The sequence below is a fragment of the Columba livia genome, chromosome 12 (assembly GCF_036013475.1).
Source record: "Columba livia isolate bColLiv1 breed racing homer chromosome 12, bColLiv1.pat.W.v2, whole genome shotgun sequence".
Taxonomy (NCBI): domain Eukaryota; kingdom Metazoa; phylum Chordata; class Aves; order Columbiformes; family Columbidae; genus Columba; species Columba livia.
Window position 1 is genome coordinate 16,972,017 of NC_088613.1, and position 25,049 is coordinate 16,997,065.

At 46.5% G+C, this 25,049-nt stretch overlaps 1 protein-coding gene across 3 annotated transcripts in view; it reads right to left on the minus strand.

Moving 5' to 3' along the window:
• Positions 1–1,819: 1,819 nt before the first annotated feature.
• Positions 1,820–25,049, minus strand: part of LOC110360145 (uncharacterized) — a 35,167-nt gene continuing 11,937 nt past the window's right edge. Inside the window, exons 1-4 of one of the 3 annotated variants that reach the window (XR_002415803.2) lie at positions 21,245–22,828; positions 19,022–19,206; positions 4,586–4,670; positions 1,820–4,010 (exon numbers count right to left, since the gene is read on the minus strand). Coding sequence is in view for 1 of the 3 variants with exons in the window: in XM_065077971.1 (XP_064934043.1) it covers positions 3,778–4,010; positions 4,586–4,667; positions 5,878–5,960; positions 19,022–19,206 (583 nt within the window). In the remaining 2 variants the exon portion in view is untranslated. Of the gene's footprint in view, positions 4,011–4,585; positions 4,671–5,877; positions 5,961–19,021; positions 19,207–21,244; positions 22,829–25,049 lie in introns of those variants that run through there. The other 2 variants (XR_002415804.2, XM_065077971.1) reach the window with 2 other exon arrangements.

Below are 25,049 nucleotides of genomic sequence, written 5' to 3' on the forward strand. Positions count from 1 at the left end.
TGACTTGGCATAACATACCCATGAAAGGTTGCTAGTAGGTCTACATGAGGTGGGTCCCGAGTCCCAGCCAGGGTAAGGAGTTCCTTGTGAGGCTGCTGGCCCCGTGGGACCGCCTCCTAAAAACCAACTATAACGTACTTCACACTTGAGTCTTGTTATATTTGTATGAAGCCATGGTGTTTCCCATGGGGATGGTGTTTCCTGTGGGGATGGTGTCTAAGCACCCTGATAGTGTTTGGGGACAGCATACTCATCCTGACCTTCTCGCCGGGGTGAGATCAGGCTCCCCTCTCCCTGGGACCTCATATCTGCAGGTACCAACAGTTATTTTTCTGATGGGTCTGTCCTCTAAAATATAACTGAAAACCTTTACTTCTAGTGGTAAAAGGAAAATGTGCATTAAAAAATGAGAGACTAGATTGGTTAGACACTTTTTTTGCCCAGTACTTATCACAAATCCCCTTACAGCAAAAACGTTAGCTGTGTCTGAACGATCTGCACTTGGGCTTTCCAACCTGTAGTTCAAAAAATGTAAACATCGGGCCATTAAGATTTAATTGCTTTTTATATTCTCTGTGGAAGCTTTTACTATGAACTATTCATAAGCACGCTCAGGGCTGTCCAAAAAACACATTAGGGCTTTGCTTACAGAGGAATGTGCTCGGGAACATTTTCAGGCACCAGGTTGCAGTGACCTGCCCACCAGAGAGACCCCAGCCCCTGGGTAAGGCAATGCAGTGGCAATGGGACCACACTGGTCCCAGCCCTTTGCCATTTGGACCATAGCAGGTACATTATTCTTTTGGTGCTAAATGTAGGTCTTTGACTTCCAATTCCTGCTCTTGTTTGACAGCTAAAACAGGCAGAAAACTCCTGCCTGAATTATTTTCCTATCTCAGAGAGCTCTTCATCAAATACAAGGGGTTTTTCTCCCACCAAAATATTGTAGGGCAAATTTTAAAGCGAAATACAATTATTATTTTATTTTCATTTAATTAGTTTTTACATAAATAGTTCACAAAATACTTGTCTTTTTGTGTTGTTGAAATTCCTTTACTGTTCTCCCTGCAACATCTTCACCCATCAGTTCTAACAGAGAGTAGAATAATTTTTTTCATAACTTTTCCAAAATTTCCTTAGTTTCTACAAAAATTTCAGAGATGTAAACCTAACTTCTTTACTCATGGTGGCATGTATATACTTAACTGAGAAAAACCTGAGAAATTACCGAGTGAGAAAGGAAAAACAAAAAAAAAAAAGTTCAAGAAATGAGATAATTCCAGAAAGCACCTTTCATTTAACAGTCACAAAAAAATAAGAAAATAAACCCAACAAAACGTGTGTTTTTCCTTGACTGAGCTATGTCCAGGTTATGTCCACTGGAAATGTTCCTCTTCATTTCCAGGCATTTGAAGTCAGGTAATTTCATGGAGTACCACATTTTTAGCTCACTCCATTCTTTTCAGTTGCGTCCCCCTTGAATGAGTCATGTCTTTCTTTTGTAACAGTGTATAAATGCCCCCAATTTGACTAAGGTCAAAGTAGTAACAATATAATCATAGGCATGAAACCCCTTCCAATTCAGTATCTGTAACACACTTACCTGCCTTAATCTTCAAGAAGAAAGGACCAATGCTTCAAAAAAGTCCCCATGTCCCCAATTAGTCACGAGAAGGTAAAAAGGTAACTATTATGGAGATAAGATTGTGTGCTTTCTTTACACGTGCTTAAATGTCATCCTTCACTTCCACTGGCAAAGGTATGTAGTGAAAAAGTATTCGTAGTGCCACCATTTAAAAAAAAAATAAAAGGACCATAATCTATTTGTTCTACACAGTTGGTGCTTTATTAATGCAGTATATTCACTGCTGCCTTGATCAGGGGAAATCTAATAACATGAAACTAGATCACTAATTTAAATTTTTGAGCTTTTACTTGTCAGTTTCCTTCAAGGGGTAAAGAACCGGTTTACTGAAGCCTTTTTACATTACACTCACTGAAAATTATACAGTAAAACTAATTCAGAAGATTATTTATTTGTAGAGAAAACAGCATCAGGAATAACGTAATGAGCCTTTAGTACTGTAATCCAGATCACCTGCTAGTCGATATCACCACTTCTGCAGAAAATAGCACCCACTAGTATACAATGTGCACCCACCTCTTTACCGCCCAGAGGTAAGATTTGTGTCCTTCCCTTCATCTCGTTTTCCCCACCAGTGCAAATTCTGCTTTTCCTCTGTCTCCCCCTCACTGAACATCACCTCCCACACCTTCGCTCTGCTGGCCTCAGCTTCAAAGAACCAGAAACCTCTCGACAGCTGTAAGAAATAAAGTCAGCACTCCAGTAATTGCTCCTGGTCTAGCTGAGGTGGTGGCATCACTGTATTTTCTCACTCTATTTACCTTCCCTGGCACTTTCCCATGACAGGCAACATGTCCCTTTCTGAGCAGGCACAGGTGCGGGAGGGGGAGAGCAGAGCTGAGGCACCATTGTTTTCTCTGGTCCTACCTATTTATCAAAGTGCTTTTATGGTCCCTGTCCAAGCTCTATCTAAGCACTACAGGCAACTAAAGGCTGGCTCTCAGGAGAAGGATTTAATACCGTAAGAGAACAAGTAGAAGAACACGGATATCTCTCACGGATTAAAACAACCAACCAAGCCAATGCTGGGCACATGTCCTTCACTTTCCAGAGTAAGTTTTGTCTCATTAGACAAAACAGAGATCAAAATGGCATGCAGGTCAATGGATGAAGACTGCTGTGTCACCACGAACTACAGAAAGAATACACTTCTGGTAAAACAATTCTGAGAAATATGTGTTTGTGAAATAGTTTAAGATCCCTCTATGTGAGGTGCAACACATAGTCTCGTATATACATTTCTAATAACTTGTATCTCATACCAGATTTCAGTTATCACACAGTGCTCATTTCCAGCATGCTTTGGCATCTGCAGCCGATGGTATTTTCAGTCTGTTGCAGGGACTCCAGAGTCACAAGTTCAGCCTGATTTTACAGCCTGATCTGTAATGATAACCCAGCAAACCATGCCATTTTATATTAAGACCAAGAAATTATTTTTACTATCAAACAACTTTATAATCTTGCTTAAAACATTCTTTTACTTCATTTCTTCATCTTCCCCTCAAATGGTTTTTTGGTCCTTTTTTTGTGCAGTCTTTTATAAAGATGAAATTAAACACAGTGCTGCAGCTCAAATACATAAGACTCATCTGCGCTGGGTGCTGAGAGATGTTCATCTACAACACCCCCTTGATTGCCCAGGCAGGATATGCAATGAGAAAGGACCTAAGGTTCCAGATCAACTACCAAAAATCGAATAGTGGCTCAATAATTATCCAAAAATTGGAAAGGTCAACAGCCCCTTCCTAAAAGTGCTGTGGTTTGGGGTTTTTTTTTGAGCAGCAGTTTAGGACATAATTTGCTGACTATCATAACCATAATGTTATTTAAATTGAGTTCCTTCTGAATGCAATTTACTGCCAAAGTTTACTGAGCTTATTTTAACATCATAGTGGGAGATTAAAAATTAAACTATCATTTTAACTGTTTTTATAAAGGTTACATTAGTACATTTCATTTCTTTATTGCTTCACTGAATGTCAAGGTGCAAAGCACCCAGCGAAGCCTGACAGTGAGTAAGAGATATAAAGGTCATGTCATGTACATTTGCTTCAAAAGTTCAACCTTTGTTTTACCTGGAAAATTATCCACAAATTACTGTCTACAACAAAAATTAATTAAAGAAGAGGTCATCCACACCAGGAGCACCAGAGACACTGCAGGAAATTCTGAAGAGGGGAAACCCGCCATTCCTCAAGGTTGTCTTTCCATTTAAACTTGCACGCAAAGCTCACTTCTGCCCACGTGGAGTGATTTGATCCCCGCAAGGCGCTTCGCTGCCACTGCCTGCCTGTGTTCCTCTTGCAGCTGGAGCGTGAGGAGTTTGTCACCCTTTCCTTTGAGAAAGAGCCCTGGGATCCTTCTGCAGTCCAGAGCAACAATAAATATTAATATGCAAATTGAGTATTAACATTGATAAAACACACGACAGATTATAACATAATAGGTGAAAACAGCCATAAATTCACATTGAAGAACGTGTCTGCCCCGAGCACCCGCACGCACACCTTTTCTTTGTCATTAGCGAATCTTAAGATAATCCTTTAAAACTGAAATTAAAATATGCATTGTCAGTTGAAAATATTTTTGCCTGCTTCAGAAGAACACATTTGTCATAGCAGAGTTTAAATTGAATTAAGAAATTAAGCATTTGGTTAACAGGGCACTTGACTTTCATTACAGATGAGTGTATTTCTGTTACTGCAGTTTTAATCTTCTCGGAGTTCTTTTCAGTAGCAGCTCTGAAGTCATTAGCACTTGGGGATGTGCTAAAGCTCAGGACATGAGCAGAAGCAGGGCAGCGGGCTCATTTCTGACAGGACAGAGAAATAAGTGAATGCACAGTGAGCTCAGGACCCCCCACAGCAGCGGCAGCACCAGGACTGCTGAGTTTCACCTGTGGGCTCTGCTCTGAGCTGCACAAGCCAAGCTGCTCACCATTGCATTGTGAGGCATCGTGGGGTCTGATGTGGGGCTTCAGCTGAAGGAAGAAGTTACCACGGCTGTAGAAACCAGTCTTCTGCTGAGAGAAAGATCATCGTCAATGTAAGCAGAGAAACACGGTCCTTCCTCCTTTTCTCCACTGTCTCTGCCCTCCCTCCCCACCAAGCGCTGTGCCTTTGAGACCCTGACCTGCCGTGGGTGGCTGGGGAGCAGGGCTGTCCTGACACTCTGACCCCTTTGGCACCCACCTGCACAGGGCAAGAGGGTGACATGCATGCGGCCCTCCATGTCTCGAGAGCAGAGGGACCATTGCTGCTGGTGAGCTGCCCTTTGCCTGAGGCATCATGAGCCCTGGGCAACACCATGGGCTTGCAGCCCCTTGAGCAACCAGAGCAACAACCTGCAGACTGAGTCCAGCAACATGTCACCTGTGCACAGATTCCCAACCAAAAAGTAAAAGGCTTTAGTGATGGTATTCATGCTGTGGGAGCTGTACAGGGGTGAGACACACTGGGGGTCCTGCTTTTTAGTCACTTCACCCCTTGCACCATCACCATGGGTGTAACGGAGAGCAGAAACCAGGAACCAAGGGAATTCTCTGCAACTGCCTGAGAACAAAATTCAGTAAAATATAAAACCCACCTGAGTCACGGGCCAGGCAGCATTTTGGCTGTGACTGCCTGGCCGTTCCCCAGCACCTGCTCTGGGTGGTCCCCAGGAAGCAGCTCCCACACTTGGCTTTGCACATGGTGTGGTTTAGGTTAGTTTATTTTTGATTCTGTTGTTATGAGGTTTGACACAAGTGCAAAGATGATCAACTGAAAAAACAAGTTGTCGCAGGTCCACATAGCGGGGGGTGCGGAGCTTTGGCCCTGTGAAAACCAGGGTGCCGCAACGTCCTAGCACGTTCTGCAGAAAACGGCACAGGAGCATCTCTGAATGCAACAAGCCTTGCTTTCAGCTAAACCAAAACTAGGTTGCTCTTGTCATTTGAAACAGGGTTTTTCTCTGGTGAGGAGGGAGAATATTGTTCTATATTTCTTATTATGCCTTTTTTTTGGCCATTTTCTTTCTTTTCCTGCCTAATCTTCTACATAAGCTTTCTAGGGCCTTGGACATCTCAATACGTTATCAGTTGCAATGGCCTGCTACTCTTGAATGTGCCTAAACTCATGAATTTTATTCTCAATTTGACATCCCAAGTGAATCAAGATAGTTTTTAGATTTAGAAGTCTTTCTTTTTGAATTTCAAATATATAAACGTCCTACCAGTAAAACACACAGACCTTGTAGACATGCATGAGCCAAAAGCTAAAATTGGTCCCTTCTATCCTGTACAATTTGTTCTTCATTACAACAATGCAAAACACTGGAAATAAAAATGAAGAAGAAGAGTTAGAGCCTGGTTAGCACGGGGGATATAACCTAATACCAGCCACTATTATGCTTCCATATGCTGCTTAATGAATCGATGCTGGCAGGAAAAAAGATTGCTGGAGCCTGAGGCGCTTAATAATGGCACATAACATAACATGCTTTTCCCTTTAGGTGTCACTCAGAAAGTTGGTATGTACAATTCCTGGTCCTAATGTAACGAGAGCAGAGGGTGATGCTGTCAAGATGAGAAGTTTTGGCAGCACAGTTCGAAGCCGCACGCAGGCAGCCAGTTTGTTCAGTGGCCGGGAAAGCCATCCCGACGCAGTGCTGTGGACAGGATGGGGCTGAACATTAACGAAACGCAGTGCATGGAAATGCCTCCTGGTTCGTGGAGGTGCTGCAGGTGTTGCACAGCACAACTAATAGCATCGGCCTGAAAAAAACCCTTAATATTCGATCTCATCTTCATGATGTGTCACAACTCACATATTCCTCCCATCCTGGGACTTCTGACTTGTCTTTGGCCTCCACCTGGCAGCTTTCCCTGTACAAATTCAGGACCCCATGGGTGCTGTGATCACCTCTGAAGTACCGTCGTTCCCCTCCGTCTGTGGCTGCCTCCTGTGTGTGTATGTGAGCCCAGGTGTGCTCTGTAAAGTGTCTGCATTGGTATGTACAGCCTGTAATCAGCAGGGAAGTACTTTAGGATTCATTTCAGTGGAGGATGTAAGGCTTGAATTGTATTATACAGTCTAGTAATTAATACTAAGAAAAGATCCCGCACAGTGTAACAATAGCTATAAAATTGCTTCAACTACATGGGATGCAGAGAGAATAAATGACACAATAGGATCATTATTATTATTTTTGCTTTTTTTTACTCCTACTCCACTAAATCTTGTAACATCCTTCATGAACTCTCTTCCTCTCACAATTACTTCTTGCCAGAAAATGGAACTAAATTTCTAAGCAGGACACCATGTCATTTCAGAATGAGTCAAGGTCAGCCAGTTCATTTTTTCAAGTGCAAAACTCCTACTTGGTCCCTGTTAACCAGGAAGAAGCCACTTGTGCTGGTCAGTCTGCCAGACGCCATGTCTGTGCAAAGAGGGAAAATCAACAGCAGCAAATGGGAGGGTGCAGCACAGTGCCAGAAATACCAGCTGACCTGGTGTTGCCAGGAGATCAGGTTTAAAGACTAATTTCTTACGAGTTGCAGTGTGAGAATCTTAATAATATTGCGATGGCAAAGGGGCAATGCCCCGCCACAAATCTCCTGCGCTCTTTCAAATACCAGTTCCACAGTGACAATAACTGCAGCCGCTGGTTTGTGTCCTTTGACTATGAGCCAGCTTATACAATTAATAACGCATCCCTGCCCAATCAACAGAACGATCTGTCCTTGCCCCCAGGTACTAATCATGTGTCAAGACAATTAATTGCAGCAATGTACTATGTGAGGAAGGTTGTACTTAATGTAAAATGTGGCAATGTTTCTGAAGGAGCCAAGGCAATGATCATCTGAATATCCTCCTTTACAGTAACACTACCCTCTCTAAATGAGACAGGAGAACTTAGTCAACATGAGACCTAAAACCAAACCTCCCTCTGGGTTCAAGCTCACAAGATTCAGAGCACCTTGCCACCTCACACAGAATAGCATCACTCTCTTCAGCAAAGGTTACAATTTTCCATTTAGATTGGATCAGAAGTCTCTGGATGGCTAAATTTAAAAGCCGATCACTGCAGAGGATTTTTAAGAGGTGTGTTTTTTTTCTCTCACAAACTTTGATAGTTTGCAAGAAGCTCTTTCCTCGCAGAAGCTTGGTCCTGCACCGGGGAAGGCTTGCCGTTGATTTTCGCAGAAATACAACTGTATCTTCCATTAGTCACCATCTCGCTTGGCATGTAATTGGGTGCAGGTGAGGGGAGCTAGTGAGGAGCCTGTGGACATGGACTTTGGGCGTTAAAATCAAACAATATTTCAAGGCGCTCTTTGTTTCACTCTCTTTTCTTTCTCTTATTTCTCAAAGCAAGAGAGGAAAATCAGACGAGCTCTGCCTGAGGAGGGCAGAGCCACCTCCAGAGACCCCTTCCCACTTCGACCTCCTGACATCTACTTCTGGCATGGCTCTGCACCCCACCCCATGGTAGGGGACATCCCTTCTCAGGCATGACGGCCAGCTCCTGTGGTCACAATCAGACAAGGAGCACCCACAACCCCTTTGCCCCATCTGCAACTGGGGCTACCTGGTTGTTGGCAGGATTCCTCCTTGGGGTGGGAAATGGCCCTGGCAGCAAGAACCACAGCCAAGGTCTTCGTGACTGGGGAGTCACTATCTCACCACTGCTTCACCTTGTATTTTGATTTTTCACTTTGACTCATTGCTCCCAGTCATCATTGTCATCAATAATAAGAGGTGTCGGGGCACATCTTACAGATGCGTGTGCTTAATCATCTTGATATCTGAGAGGAGCCTTGTAGATAAGACAGGCTGCTAACTCTGTTTCACAGAGGCAACATGAACCTTCCCAGGCTGCACGGGATGACTGCAACCACACAAGGCTCCAGCAGCAGCATGCAGACATCCCGCTGTGCAAAACCGAAAGGGAAAAAGCCTTTTCAGGGCTACAAGGGATGGATTTAACTTCACACACTGCTCCAGGCCTTGGTGAGTCCCACCAAGCCCTTCCACTACTGTAGACTCAAGACAAGCCTTCCTCACTTTGTCATACCTCCCCTTGGTGCATCCTCATCAGCAAAGACACTGTCGGCCTTCCTGGCTCCTCTGGTACATGCTATTGCAAGTCAGACCTTACCTGGAAAGTGTTGTTCTCCTCCTCATCCCACTGTGAAAGGCCACTCGTCCCCTAGTTTTCAGTTTCTCTTAACGTACAATAAATTGCACTCACAATAGGAGAGCCCAGGCAGAATTCCCCTGAGAGTCTGAAATGACATTTTTCAGGATCTGACAATAAAACACCACTTGTGCTCTGCCTCTCATCTGCTCACCCTTTCAGTTAAGCTTTCGCCCCATGCATTAGAGAAATGAGTCATCTTCGCCATCTCTAGTGCAGTAACATTCTCAGTACCTTGCCTTAATCTTCTGTTTTTCACTATCACCTGAAATATATGCTCCTTAATCTCTAATATTACTTTATGGGGAAAAAACACTAAAAAAATAAATCACAGTCATAATGAGAAGCTTCCAAAGACTCTAATCCTAAAATGCACTCCTATAATAACACGGGGGAATCTCCACACTTAGTATTAAAAGGATAATTTTTCAGTGCATCCCCAGTTTCACAGATACACACAGCTCATCATTTTCACCTGCAAATGACTCCATAGATTAACAGACAGACAAAACTCAATCAAGTATGTCTGTCGTTGTGATTATGGCTTGGCTGTAAAGCAATTTCACAGAATGGAAGAGGACCGTGATATACCTATCACAGCTTTAAAGCCTTCCTCATTGCATCAGATTTACATAACTTTATTCAGTGCTATAGTTAAAGGTTAAAAAAATCTTCTTTGGCCAGAGGGATGGGAAATGAGCAAAGCGTTGGCACTGGAGGTAGTTCATCATCTGATGTGGGTTTTGCACCTGCAGAACTCCCCTCTTTCTGTTTGGTAATATCTGTGGCTTGCACAGAACCAAAGACTGTAAGGGGCTATTTGTGTATTTGTATCATCTCCTATCAAATAAAAAATAAAAGTAATTTGGAAAGACTGAATTAGAGGTGCCAATATTCCAGTCTGACTGGGGCTCTGGGGTCCAAAGAGAAATGGTAGCACTTACTTCCTTCAGCAAAATACACCAAGATCCATGCACTTCTCTGCCTGAGGATCTTCCAGAGGGACTTTCACACACCTTCAACCCCCACAATGGCGATTGTAAAGCCATATCTACCAATGTAGGTTGCCATGTTCAACCATTTTCAAATTCAGATATGTCCTCAAATCCTAAAACTGACAATTTTTTTTCAAGTATATTCTAACAGTTTAAGCTGGAAACTCTGGGATTTTTTAAAATGAAAACTGAAATGCTTACTCTTATGAAAATTAATGGAAATTAATAGATGCGCAAGAGCTCTCCCCCAAGAGCTGCAGAGCCAATGCGGCTGCAGGAAGCAAAATGCTCCTTCAGCCACGAGAACCTGTCACAGCTTCTCACTGCAGAGCTGCGGGGTTTGGGCTGCCCCGGCCCACACAGAGCATGGCTGGATGATGCTGCACCATGTTCCCCCCCAAAAAAAAGAAAACAGGGGCACGAGTCACAACAGGAGTCTCTCCACACTGGCAAATCTAATGTTTTCCCTCAAAATCTTCCGAATAACCACTGAAGGTGGTGTAGAGACTTTCAAAAAGCTGACCACATTTCATAAGGAATGGCTTAATCACATCATTTTCAGAGAGAGACCCACAACAGCCCTTGGTGGTGTGCAGTTTGTTACCGCGAAGCTGGGGGAAAAACCAGCGGCCAGGGCTTCCTCTCCAGTGTAACTGCTCAGACATGCAGCTTTTTGTTCTTCGTTATGAAAACTCATTTTTGCCCTCTTCAATTAAAGATGGAAGTCTGATGCTGTTTCATTTTGCCTTTTCTCTGGATCCTGATTCTGCACAGCTAAAACTGAGCTCCCTTGAATAGCTCTGATGCTGAAACATGTACATAAATAATTTGCTGAATCAGACCCTCTTAAAGTATAAGGAGGAAGACATTCAAGCTTTCTAATCCAGCAGCACAGTGGGGAAACTGCTTGTCTCGGCGTGATTGTGTAATTGCTTTTCAAAGAGAGAAGTGAGTTTCTCTATCCATGTAGCACTGATAAAACTCAGAAGTCACTTTGGTTTCCCAGCCTAACTTTGAAGATTATTTGTTATGGATAAAAGGAAAGACACTTCTATTTCCATATCTGACAAGCTCTGCTTCAGGGCATGCATTTATTTTCCATGCTGTTGATCTCTTCCTCCCTGTATCAGGCTAATTCATCAGATTAATAAAGGACGATTTAGCTTCCTGCAGGGTGTTATTGATCTCTCGGGCAATGTGGCAGTTGTTTGCTGTTCCACCTTTCCCCTGAGCAGAAGGGATGATTTTTAAATATTTCTAATGCTCAAAGGCTGTGTCTGGCTCTCACTGAGCAACAATGGAGGAGCAAAAGGCAGCGGCAAAGGGGAGATGCAAAAGGTATCACCTCGATCCTCTGCTGTCCCCTGCCCCAGCACAGCCGGGCTCGCCTCTGGGCTCTGCGTTTGCCCACCTTCAGCTGCCTGGACAGGATCTTCTACCTCTGACAGGTTTTACCCAAGCCGTGTTTCTGTACGCCTCTACAGAGTGCCTCTGGAAGGCACAGGGTTTCGGCACAAGGAGCCCGTCACAGTCGGCCATGCCAAGCGGTGCCCAGGACATCAGCTGTGCTCCTCTTGGGGCCTTTCACAGCAGCAGCCACTTTATTAAGAGACCAGAAGTGGGCACATGTTTCAGAAATATTCCCATCTCATCTGGCACAGAAACAACGGCGTCTCCTCCCCAGTGCTGCAACCACCATAATGATTTCTATACCTTTTAGGCTACGGTGTTGGACAAGGAGTTTTAATTCACCATAATCTCTCAGTCATTCCCTGGCTCTCTACTTGTCTGGGCAGAAATCGCTGCTCGGCAAGCACAACCTGGCTCCTGGCTTCCAGGATGCAGGGCATGATGTTTGACCTTATTAAAAAACAAATACTGTTTATTTGTGTCAGGCTACAAAGCCCAATTGCTCAGCCTCGGTGACTTACTACTTCATTTTTCACCTTTCTCCTGGTTTAATGTCATCTATGAATGTTCTGTCTTCTCCCCAAAACCACTGTCAGATATGTTAGCTTGAGAAAGGGCAAGCCCCAAGCCCCAGCAGGGCTGGGCAGGCACAAGCTCACCTGCTGCCCTGTTTGCAGCTGCGTTGTGAGGCTTGTAAATCTACTGGCTTGAAATTCACTCAGTATGTATATATTAATTTTCTATCATTCTAATTCCTTAATCAATGGTGTTGAAGAACCAAATATTTCTGTAAATTAAAACAACATTTTCACCTTTAGCAGTCTAATTTGCAATGTCATTAAAAAGACATCAAATTCTTTTCTGTAACCTCACATTGATGGATTAACTCTCCATCCCTCATCAGTCAGACCCTTGCACACACTGTTACATGTTTGTCTAGGGCTGGTGTCAAGCTGGGCCATCCCCAGCTGGTTTTGCAATCCTGGTGCAGCAGCAGCTTGCTTCCATTGCCACTCAAGCGTGACAACCCCAGTGCCACTGGCAATCAGTACGGCCAGTTCAGAGAGCTGCGGGGCCAGTGTCGGTGCCCAGTCCCCCGCACCCGCAATGCAGCAGTGACCCGTGCTGTGCCACACGCACAAGGTCACCATGGGTCTCTCCATCCCACAGCACTGCAGCTGAAACTTGTTTTCCCCAAACATGACACATCTATTGAATGTTTCTGCATGTATCGAGTGCCCTTTCTGCATTATCAGTATCTTTTCTGCCGAGTTTAGCTGATACCTGACCAAATAAATGTCTTCTCTTCCCAGTATATTCTGAGAATTACTGAGCTCTGCTTGGATCATTTTCCTTCCCATATGAAAGGTAAGCCCATTTTCTCAAATGTAGAAGAGCTTTGGAGCCAGAATCAGACAAGGAAATGTTTCAAGAGAAGGTGTTGGGACCCATTTTCTGCCGGGAGCAGGGGATCACCAGCAGTCTGTGCAGTTAGGCTGGATGATTAAAACCTGAACCCACCCTGCAAAGCTGCCTGTGTCTGACCACTGCCTACATCCCCTGCTCAGGCACATTTCTCATCATTACCCCTTAACCCTGCAGCTTCCAGTCCCACTTAAGAAGCCTGTCTTTATTTATCTGGCTTTTCGCATGACGGATAAAACAAAGCTATGCCAAATTTCAGTCCATAAATCCCAGTAAGTAGATTGGACGAGTGCAGATTGTAAAGGAAAACAACTGCAGAGAACTTGTTTGGGGGAAAAAAAAAAGCTCTTAAAAGTGATTTGCTGACAGGGTAGACCTGACGTCATCCTTCTACAAGTGGGTTATGATTGTTCTCACAAACGCAAAATGATATGCAAATATATCCATCATGTCCTGCTGCTTCCAGTTTTGCCTGCCTTTCTCCTTTTTTGTCTTTTTTTCCCCTTCCTCTGGAGTGTCCCAGAAGCTGATGAGAAGCATTTGTCCCATTTACAAGGCCAGGGACAAAGACAGTGGAAAAGGAAAATAACCTGCACTATACCTCTTCTGACAGGGACAAGTTTGCTGATAGTTTATGTCTGTATCATGAGATGTAGGGTTTCATCTCTGCCCTTCAAAAATAGATCAAAGGCTATTGCCAGTATACATTCTTCCATGACAATTTTGTGCTGGTTTTGGAAATATGGAGAGCTTATAGTCAGCCAATGTTCCTCCTACAGTGAGAGCTTTGCTGGCCCAGTGGTTTGGAGCATGCAGTACCAACTGGGACTGCCAAAAAGTGTTCCCCAAACCCAGAGCATTTTGTAGCACAAAAACAAGCAGCAATGCTCTCCTACAGGAAGAAAAACATCTCATGTTTGAGGTTTTTTTTCCCCCAATTCACAACTACACATTATCTTCAGGGTTCCCCAAATCAGATTGTGCTCCAGCTGAACCTCAGTTCAAATGTCATGGGGTTTGTGTCTAGAGGTTGATCTGAGGAGTCTGTACCCAGGGGGGCCCCAGAGGAGCCTTGGTGAGGACTGGAGCCTGTGCCAGGTTGCTCTTTCCCTGGGGGGGGATTTTCACCCACTGTAGGTGGGTGCGAGTGGGGGCTGGGGCTGTTCTGTGCCCCACGGGGCAGCTGGTGCTCGGGCTGCCCCCACAGTGTGCGAGCGGCTCTGTGGGAAGCAGCTGCTGCTCCTAATTAAATAGCACCGATCCATTGCTGCTCATCAGTGTGGTGGCCGTGAGCCCTTCTCCCGCCTCGGGTGCTGGAATTAATGCTGCTGCGAGACAGTGTAAATTGCGGCTTGAAAATGGCAGGTCAGGTGTACACTTGCTGCCATTAAAAAGGCTTTAAATTGGTTTAGAATTAAAATAGAAAGAAAAAAGTCTACCACAGAAGATCCAGATGTGACTGCAAAGGGCTGAATGCAAATGGTTGTATTCAACATGAAGGTACTTGGGGTCTTTGCAATGCACACTCACAATGTTGGCCCTTAGCAAGGGACAAAGAGGCTGGGTCTGCTTAGCAGCCAAGTTTTAAAGCAGTGTCAAATTAAGAAACCCGGCTTTGAAATACTGGATATCTCTTGAACAACTTCAAGCCCGTTTTTGTAATGTATTAATACAAACACTTTAATAATAGGATACTTCCATAATAGTATCAAAGTATGTGAAGCCTTTAAACAGGATCCCTCTGCAGAAATTTTGGACACACTCCACCCAGAAGGATTCAAGATCTGTGCGGTTAGTAATTATTAATACATGAGTAACATGTTACATGACAACAAAGTGAATATACCACATCCATATTTATATATCTATATGTACAGAAATGTATGCATTAGACCTGTGAGCTACAATAGCATTTAGTAAAGGAGTGAACAGCTTTTCTGAAGATCATAAAGCTCAGAAAATATTTCTATTTCAAAATCACCAAATAGTCATTGGTAAAAAAATCTGTAGGTAATTTTGACTTAAAAGTCAGAATCCAGGCTGCCGTTCTTCCAGGACAGCCTGAGCCAACCAGCCATGGGCATCCCCTCCCAACCCAGTGAACCCCCTCCTGCCGCTGATTGCGGTGGCTTCAATGGGAAGAGGGCAAGTACTTGTGCCCAGAGCCTGACAGCAAGGGACACCCCAAAGATGGGAGACATGAAGCCAAATCATCTTGGGCAGGAATAAATAATCAATCCTGAGTGTCCCACACATATTACAAATGCTGGCTTGCAGTGTAAGGGGGTGATGGACCAGTCTTGTCTCTTCAGTCTTTCAAATGAGAGCTGTGTTTTTACCCAATCTGTCTGGAAGGTGAATGGGCTTTGCACCTTGTGAACCCTTAAATATCTTTCAGCTGAAAAACAGACCAGCTCACAGGGAGCACATCCCAAACAACCATTGATTTGCTCTCCTACATGCCTTTCATGGAAGGGTGGGATGAGAAAGCAGAGCAGGCAACTTGCAGCAGCTGGATGATGGAGAAGTCTGGAACAAGATGCTGAAGCCACCAGCTTTTTCTGTGCTCATGGAGAGAGAGGAGAAGGGTCTCTCAGCTTGTCAAGTCAGTGCTGGGGACCCTGTGACACAGTGTCCATGCCACCAGCTTTGCCCCTCCAGGCTGGACAGCAACACCTCTCCTTCTGCAGTGGGGGCATTAGCATGCATGTAACACTGCAAAGCACAGCCTAGGGAGGATGGGATTCCTGCCAGAGGCCTTGGGAAGCACTGCAGGAATAGCTGTATTTTTCTACAGAACTGTAAGAAAAAAGAAAATTGCCAAGAAAATGCATGAAATATCAATGGAGAAAAACGTTACAGTCCCTGTTCAGCACCCGTTAGCTGGACACTGATGTAACAGGGACTGAACAAATCTCATATAACATTTTCTCCTGAAACATTAACTGCAGACAAAGATCTTTCTCCATATGAATTATGAAGTATTATTTCATGTTTAATTGCATTGATTTGCATTGAAAGCTTTAAACATCAGCCTAATAATTATCTTAAACCAATTTGTCATCCAGAATACAATAAACCATTATATCTATGCCAGTGCTTACAATGAGCTGATTCTCTTGCATCAGAGGAACTGGAAGAAAATAAAAAGAAACACTTAAAAAGCCAGAGTGTGCATCCAGGTTGCTGCATTTAGGGGGAAGAAAAAATAAAAAGCAAGAAGGTTTGCTGGTAAACATGACAGTAGAAAAACCTTCGGAGCCAGCAATGGCAATTATTTATGGAGAAATGTCCAAATGGTGGTTGGGCTGGCACCCCCAACACCGAGAATGGTTGGGGTTGGAAGAGACCTCTGGAGATCACCTAGTCCAACTCTGCTGCTAAAGCAGGTTCACCTAGAGCAGATCGCGCAGGAAGCTGTCCAGGCGGGTTGGAATGTCTGCAGAGAAGGAGACTCCACAACCTCCCTGGGCAGCCTGGGCCAGGCTCTGCCACCCTCGATCCTCCTCTCCAGAGCTGAAACCAGCCCCGAGAACATGGGCACATGGTGCCAGTTTGTGTTGTTGCTGGCAGCCTCGAGACCAGATCCACCTTGTCACTCCCCCTTCCCTTGCACACCAACCAAGACGTTTCTGCTCACAGAGAGAACATCAGCAAAAAGTCTTAATAAAGAAACTTCACACCACTCCAACCCCTGCTCTTAGGAAAGGTCTGACTATTTAAAACCAACACTAAAAAAAAAAAGCAGCTAGAGGCATGGAAAATTTTGGACAAAGCAACTACAGCCTCAGCAAGCTACAGAAACCAGGACAGGGAGACAGCAACGTGAGAGGTGTTCCAGGGAGAGCTGCTGGGCCAGGGGCACTGAGCAGGGCTCCTGCCCAGCCTGGCTTTGCCAGCAAGAAGCAGTCTGCAGATTCCCCAGCCTGGAGAGGAGGTGAAAAACAGGGGTGCTCTGAGCGCCTGGAATTCCTGCGAGAGGGAGAAGGGTAAAGCACAGAACTATAACAGGAGTTGAATATTTTAAACTCCTTTGACAGCCCCACGCCGTAGTGCATTTCATCTGTGCGAGATCTTGCAGCAATTGAGCACTTTACAGCTCCTGTACCAGGGAGCTGACATTACGCAGTGCTTAGCTTGCAGCATCGTGCCAAATTTCACTACCACTGCAAAACTTCTCCCCTGCCTCACAACCAGTTGCAGCTTAATGGTCTTTATTTTGCAGAGTGATCTTGAAACATACACAGCGGTTTTTAGGGGCAGGATGAAAGCCAGATGTGACTCACGGTGGCCTTCTCAAGGGGTGTTCCCAGGGCTGTCCTCTCCCCCAGGAAAAGGTTCATCACAGGCAGCCCACGCTACGGGACACGCCAGCTTCATGCGCCAAGGGTGACATCCCTGCCCTGGGCACAGCCATCGCCGCCCCTGCTGCAGGCCTGAGCTCTCAGGCAGCGTTCCTTCCCTGACTGGGAAGCGCTTTGCGTTGCACAAACCCATTGATGGCTCAGGATAGTTATTCGATGTTTTTGAGCCACACAGCTGGGCACAAGGCACTGCGCGCCCCATTGGCACAGTGGGGACAGGGCTGTGCCCCAGCGCGGCCAGGGTGGAAGCAGCAGCTCAGGAGCATCTTCCATCGGGATGGGCACTCCTGCCTTCACCACAACATTCAATCCAGCCCACAGCCCTTCATATAAAGTATCATGAAATAATTTACAGTTGGTGTCAGCTGCAAGCTACAGCCAAAGAGAAGGTTTATTTAAGGTACCATGTGGATTGTTATACAAGATCCTGATGGATTATTCCTATCTGAAAATTTACAGATACCGCAGGAGCATGGCCAACAATTTGGATTAGTTTAGATTAAACTCAGACTGGGTTGTTTTTTGTCCCTTAGGAAATCTCAGCCCCAGGTCTACAGATTTTTTGTAAAGGAAAGATACAGACAAAAACTTTTACACTTTCCAGCAGGCACCTAAAGTGCTTTTTCCATCAATCACCTTTGGTATATGCAGACAGAAGTATGAGTTACTTCATTAAGAGCACTCACACATAACTGGGTACATTTACATATTAATCAGACAGCTGAGCTGCTAATCTTTATATCTTATGTGCATCTGTAACCATTAGTCAGAGCCGGAGTGCTGTTAAATACTCTGGGTACCACCGAGTGCTCTAAAATCAAGATGAGTGCAGGTGACAGGGAAAGGCTCATATTTACAGCGCTCCCGTATAGCCGAGCACTGTTAGCTCTGCAACGGTAATAAAAAATACAAATATCTAACACCGGGAGCTTTAATCGAGCAGGAACCATAAGCGAGGGGGGACACTTGCACTGCCTGAAGACCTTAGCGGTTCTTGGGGAAAAGGCTGGCTCCAGTTCAGCCTTCTCCGGGCTCTTGTTGGGGTCTGAGCAGCACAGGGCACACGGCACAATGCACCCTGAGCACCCAGCAGGACACCCTGGGAGATGCTGTGCTCAGGGGTCCCTGTGGGCACCAGAAGCTAACGGAGCAGCTGGTGGGGATTTCAACTAAACCCACACATGGGTTTACAATAAATTAAAAGGTGCCAGTTCAGGTGATTGTTTCTGTGTTACTTCCTTCCTCGTGTTTCTGAAATACTGTTTTGTGAAACTCATCCATGTGCAATGATGGTGAGGGTCACTGCACATGGCTGCTCATACCATCTGCCTCTTCCTCTTTCTCTTTTTTATTTTGGAAAATCTCCTCAAAAATAAAAACCAAACCAAACCAAAAAACTCTCAGCAAGTAGTGTGCCAGCTTTAATCAAACTAACATTTCTCTGGCAATCCCAACCGCTGCACCACTCTGTCCCTTGTGAGGTCACATGAAATGCTGCACAGCCTCACCAGACAAGGAGGAACCCGGCTGGATTTGTGTTTGTCCTAACCCTGGGAACTAATGAAGACAGAGAAGCAGCTTCTCTGCACCACTGGTAGCCCACAGCCCAGCCCTGCCTGTCCTGAGTCTTTCACAAAGTCCAGCTGGTTTTCTGGACAAGATTCGATTCCTGAGTAAATCAGTGGAGCAAAAGGGGTTGAAGCAATGAGGAGATCTGTGGAAATGATGCTCCAAAGTCATTAATTCCTGAGATGAACAACTCACATGGACCTCGACTGAGGATGCGGTGGCTCTACAGCCGAGCTCTTGCTCACTGTGGTGAACCCAGCACCCGTCTCAGGCACAGCACATTAGTCACTCAGTTTTTTGCTTTACTTTTTCACTTGCCAGTCCAGCATCCTCAACTCTATGTCTTCAACTCCTGTCTCCCTCCCTCCTCCTCCTCACACACAGCTCCTGAACCAGCTTGCACGGTGCCAGGCTTTGAGCTGATGAATTACCTTTTCTCCATCCTCCCCGAGCAGATAGTGTCACGAGGTGTAAACTTGGGGTGAGAGCACATTGCCTGTTTCTTAGCACAACATGTCTCACACCCACCTCCACGCCGAGGGTGGGCACGCACAGCGAGGACGCGCAGCGATCGGGGGACAGGGACAACCAGCACCCGTCGGTTACACACCTGCAGCTGCAGAATGGAACAAACAATACAAACATGTAATAATGGCCTTTGCCGAGGAAGTGATCTGTGGTATCGCTTCCTCTTTGCAGAACCATCACAGTTTACATTTCCCAGGCTTTAATTAAACTAAGGAAAAATAATGTGGGTGGTTGCAGAGATACCACAGGCTCTGCAGAGCTTTCTGACATTCCCTGTTTTGGGACTTTAAGGGTTTTTTTGCCACTTTCTCCTGATTAAGTGGATGGAAAAGTTAGCCAGACCTGGTTTTGCCATGAGACATCACCTGGGTTACCTGCAGCTCTCAGCACTTGATACGGCATTAGGCTGGTTTTGCTGCCCGTCCCTGGGGACAGTAACCCGGCTGCTCTGGTGAAGCCATCACCCACCCCTTGGCACCACGGTCCCTGCTGCCACCCTGGCACCTCTGCTGTCCCCCAGCACTGACCCTCAGACCAGACCCTTTAGTCACCACCACCAAGCTCTGCACTGCCCTCCCCATCCCCAGCCCACACAGGCAGGAGGGTGCTGAGGGGCACAGTGGTGTTTTGGGGACCATGAGCCTCTGCACAGGCTTTGCCATCATTCTGGACCCAAAACCAAGTGTTTTTTGCTAATGGTTTCGGTTCTTAGGGGAGAGCCCTGATGCCTCACTGACACCAGTGCAGCCCTACACACCCCATCCCAGCAGCTGGAGATGTTAAAGGCTCCTATTTCTCATCTCATTGGAACAGGTGGATTCTGGAAACGGCCAGCAATTCATGCTCCTTGTCTGAAGAGGCTGCACACAGCAGCAGGTGCATTACAGCAAATGTCTCTCTCCTCCATCTTTCACTGCTTTTTATAATGTTTTATTGATTGGCTTTGTCGAACTATTTTATTGATTGCAAGTATTTCCAACTTCTGCAGTCTGGGCATAGATATTAAAGATGAGTGAACACAGGCTTTACAATGGAGCCTGGGCTCAGCCTTGAGTCTAGCTGGAAACTCAGCCCTGGCCCAGTGGCCTTGATTGACTCAGGCCAAAAAGTAGGAGAAAGGAGCTGGGACACACTAACACCCATGTCCATATCTCCACCTTCCAGACAGAGGCACAAATACAGCTGCCCTGTTCAAGCTGGCTAAAATAAAGCCTTGAGCGCAATTAACGCTGTGGTGGGGATGCTTGAGGGAGAAGGGGGTTATGGCCACCACCACTGCAGCTGGGGAACCCATCGGCTGTCTGGGCAGGGACAGCGTGAGGCCATAGCCAGAAAAAAACCAACAGACCCAACCCACTCAGGCCTGGAAAGGCCAGGAGAGCTGGGACACACGGCGCAGGCAGCGCCAGGCCACCGGCACCTCCCAGTGATGCAGGGGGAACAGAGGTGGAAACACAGGGAGGTCGCTGCCTGAAATACCACACTGACACGTTATCCTCACCATGCACCTCACCCCTGCCGCCTCCTGCTCTCACCGCAATGGCAGAGGGATGTTCTACCCTCCAACACAGCCCCCTCGGTCACTTGCCTTGCTGGGACATCCCAGTGAGCACTGGGGGTGGCTTGGTCAGACATGAAGGGTTCGGCTTGGCCTCCATGCAGCCCAGTAAAGCCCAGTTTGTCTGAATCAAAACCAAGCGGGACGTGCCCAGGGTGAGGTGCCATGCAGCTCGCTTATGGGTCAGGGCTATTTATTCTTCACGTCCTTTTTAAAGATGAGCTTTACAGCTTGATTTTGACTTCTAGCATTTACCCCTCCTAAGAACACGTGAAAGAGAAACACCACGACAAATGCAACGGGGCAAAACCTCTGACCCCGTAACATCAAACCACTGAAAGATGCTCACATTTAGCACGTTAGCGCAGGGAAGAACGTCTCTGCTCCTTCCAGAGCAGCGGTGGTATGTGCTACCTGAGGGAGAGCTGGTTACACCAGAGAGAGGAGCATACACAATGGAAGGATTCCCATTTCATACACGAATCATCAACAAATAAAATAAAACAGACCATAAAAAGCACATGACTGCCCCACTTTCTTATAAAAACCCCCAGCTAGAAAGTTTTACCTTTGCTGTGGTTTGGTTGTTGGTTTAAGCAGCATAAACAACTTTAGATGAGCTGTGTCTCTGGCTGCTGCTTCATGCCAACAGCTTACATTGGTGTCTTCCCACAAAATCCAAGCTGCCACCAGCACGTGGGGACAGCCGGCCCTCGGTCACGGTTCCTCTCTCGTGGGAGAATGGAACACATCTTGTTTCCACCTGGATCCTACAGCAGCAATTCAGTGGCCTTTTCCACTCCCCCGGCACAACCCCACGCTTTTCTGCAGGAACGTGAAGCTGAGCCCCCTGCTCTTATTGAGGAAACCCTGATTTGATTTCATTTCACCAGCTCTTCGCAGCTGCAGGGATTGGAGCCCTTATCCTCCTCCTCCTGCCGTGAGCCCCGGCAGAACTCCGGGGGGAGGAAAGGTCCAACCCTCACCTGCGGGTAGGAAAGGGAGATATTTTTAAATCATCGTTAAGCACCGTTATTTAATGGCTTTCAAGAGCTGTTAAGCTCTGGTCTTACTGCTGCCCGCCAAGCCCTCAAATTACGTGTACCAAATTAAATTTGCCCTAGCCACTGCTGGGAAAGGTGGATGAAGCTCTTTTTTTTCTTTTTATCACGAAAAAACACACAGCCAGAAAATGTAGCGGTGAAACCAGCTGTCCTTTAGGCAGGTGATTTCACAGATAAGTTACTCCCCAGCTGTGTGCAGTATAGATCTGATCTTGCAAATGGCCCCATGGGGACGCATCCTGCTCCTACGCAGAGCGGAGCCGTACGGGACAGATCAATGCAATGCTGTGGCGAACAAAACTCATCTTAATGCACGTGATTTCTAGCCCTGCTTTAACCTCCTGAAATCAATGGGAGAATTTCCTTTGGCGTGCGTGCCTGTATCACGCCGATTCCTGTGGCTTGTGGGGCGAAGCTGCAGGGTCCTCCCTGCACAGCCCACCGGTATTTACCAGCGCACAGGGGGGGATCCAAAAGTCCCAAGCCTGGGAATCACCTCCACGGGTGGCAGCAGAGCTGCCTTCTGTCCAGCTCCTTTCTTCCACCTTTTCCATTTATTTATATAAATGCTGCAAAGTCTCCTGCAGGTCTACCAAATGGTGACTTTCTTCATGGCGAAAGCAGGCACAGGGCTGCCCTGTTCCCTCCAGCACCCATCTGTGCCCATGAGGGACCCAAAGCACAGAGGAAACAGCCCCATATGTTCCTGGTGGCTGGAAGGGACCAGAGACAGGCAGGAGCCTGGTGGGTCTTAGGTGCGGGCTCTTAGCTCAAGGCAAATGCAAGACCGTGGGGTTTATAACTTTTTCTCCATACTGTAAGCTAAGTTGAACTACTACATTACTGTGTTATCATTAATTTTATTCAAATCACAAAAACCTAAAGATTCCCCCCAAAAGGAGGCTCCTGTCACCACCTTTAATTTCTCAGCAGAGCTAAAAGCTTCAAGCACAAACACAGAACCTGAGCAAAACAGACCTTTCCAAGGGCTCACAGCAGCCCAAACACACGTGGGAGTTCCCCAGAGTGGAAACCTTGAAAAAATAAAACACTGAACAATGTCAAAGCCCCAGGCAGGGTTTCCAGGCTCTATCTCAGCCTGGTCAAAGTCCCTGCACAGTTTAGGAGGGGCGGACGATGTGGGGATGTGGGAGGGTCCCTGGCCGGAGCTGTTCCTCAGCCGAGCATCAGCAGCCCCAGCACTATTCTTTGTTTGCTTTGGAAAAAAAGCAACCCCAGGAGGAGCTGTGGGGTTTGGGGCCACAAGAGCAGGGCAGGGGAGGGGTGCAGGGCTCCAGGGCAGGCAGGAATGGAACAGAAAGCGGTGGCTTTCTTCTGGCCTGCAGGGAGGGGTTGGGTGTGGGCAGCAACATGGGGACTTGTCTGTCCCGTATCCCTCTTGTAGCTCCTTGAAGAGAGAGCACAAAAGGGCTGATCTGCACCTCCCAGGGGAAGGCCAGGCTTAGTGGGGGAAATAAATAAATAGTGGGAGTAAAAAGAGTTGATCTGTTTTTTTTCTCCCCATCCTACTTGCACTGCAAACATAAATATTAACTTAAAGATGCTAATAATAGACTTCAATGCTTGCAAACGCTGTCAGAATGCAAGCAGTTTGGAGGGAGGGTGGCACAGCTGATGTGCAGTTCTGGGCAGAAGGCTCAGGGCTGCTGCCGCTGTGCCCAGACTCTTCTTGCTCCTCCGTGCAAGCTCTGGTGGCAGCTGATGTTGCACCATGCCTGAAATATTTCCAGTGGCCCAGCCACCCCAAATGCCTTGGCAGGGAACAAGGGGCTTGCAGCACTGTGGATATATCATGCTGCTATTTCTGAGCTGCTCTATAAATACTCTTTTTCTCTGGAAACAGCCCTCAGCAGTACAGAGGCCAAACCTCTTCCCAGCACTTTGACATCTCCTTTTTGCAGCCAGCCTCTCTGCTTCTCCAGAAAATCACCTCTTGGGTTAAAAGCTGGTTCTCCCCAACTACAGCTGTGTAGAGACCTGGAGGTAGCTGGGGCAGCTCACACAGTGAGCCCATCGCCCCGGCTTCTGGCCTCACAGACACACTGGGAGCTGAACTGAGCTTTAGGCAGATTTCCTAGGGAGAGGGGCCTCTATCTGCTGCAGGTCTCCCCAGGGCAATTCTGGCACCTTTGCCAGTGCCAGCAGAGAAGCTAAGCCCATTTGGGGGAACCATGGGACTGTCCCAGCACCATCATCCTCCTTGCTTTGGGATTGCTGCTCTCAGGGTCCACTCACTAGTGCCCAACACGCTTGGAACACCCTCTCCCAGTGCCCAGGGGACAAGGTAGGGCACAGCAGCAGGTTTGGAGGCGCCTTCTCCTCCATAAAAACAAGCTAAAGGCAGCACACGGGCAGAGCGCTCACCGCCATTGCAAAGAGACAAAGCTTTCGCCCAGGTTTGCGCATTCTCCGCCGCCACGAGGAGCAGGGACAGCCTCCTGCCACCGGGACACAGCACACGCGGATTTACCACCGAGCAGCACCTGGTGCCGTGTCAGATTTATACAGCCTCAACCCTTATTTACACTTCAATTTTGTCACTGCTTGCACACAAACACAAATCACGTTGCTTTCCCAAGACGTTCTCACCAGCAAGGTTGCTCATGCTTTCTCCCCTGGCATTTAAGGGTGGAGTGCAGCCATACTAGCAGCTAGATATTAAAAATAAATAAACTGGGGAAAAAACAGGAGCTAGCAGCTGTGGCTGAAGATGGACAGGTATTTGGATTTTCAAAGCGATAATGCTTTGACTTAAGCACACAAATGACTGATCACATTTATATATGTGATCTGCTTTGTACTTGAATTAGATGATGCACTTTTAAAAACACATCCCCAGGCGAGTTTTGGGCCTTTCTGGAGATCTGGCATAAAAGCACCAGGCAAACCCATCACTCGCCAAGCACTGAAATGCAGTAATCACTCAGCAAGTGCCATCTCTGGAGCCTGGTGCTTTGGACAGTCTGAAACAGAAATGCAAATATCTATTTTTTGTTCATGACCCCACTCAAATCACTTTGGTTTGATCGCAGAGATGCAGCATGAGCTGGATCAGAACAAACCATTTATTCAGGAGCTTGAAAAGCTGCAGAATCTCATAGCAAGAAGGAATCTTCGTTTCAAAAACATATTCACTTTTTTTTTTTCCTCCCCCACCCAGAACTGCCAGGAAAGCCCATAAAACCTTTCCAGGGACTGCTCTCAGACCCAGAACACAAGGGGTTTCCTCACCGTCCAGCAGTGCCCTGTGCTGACATGGTGGGAATATTCACACCTGGTCTGCAGTGG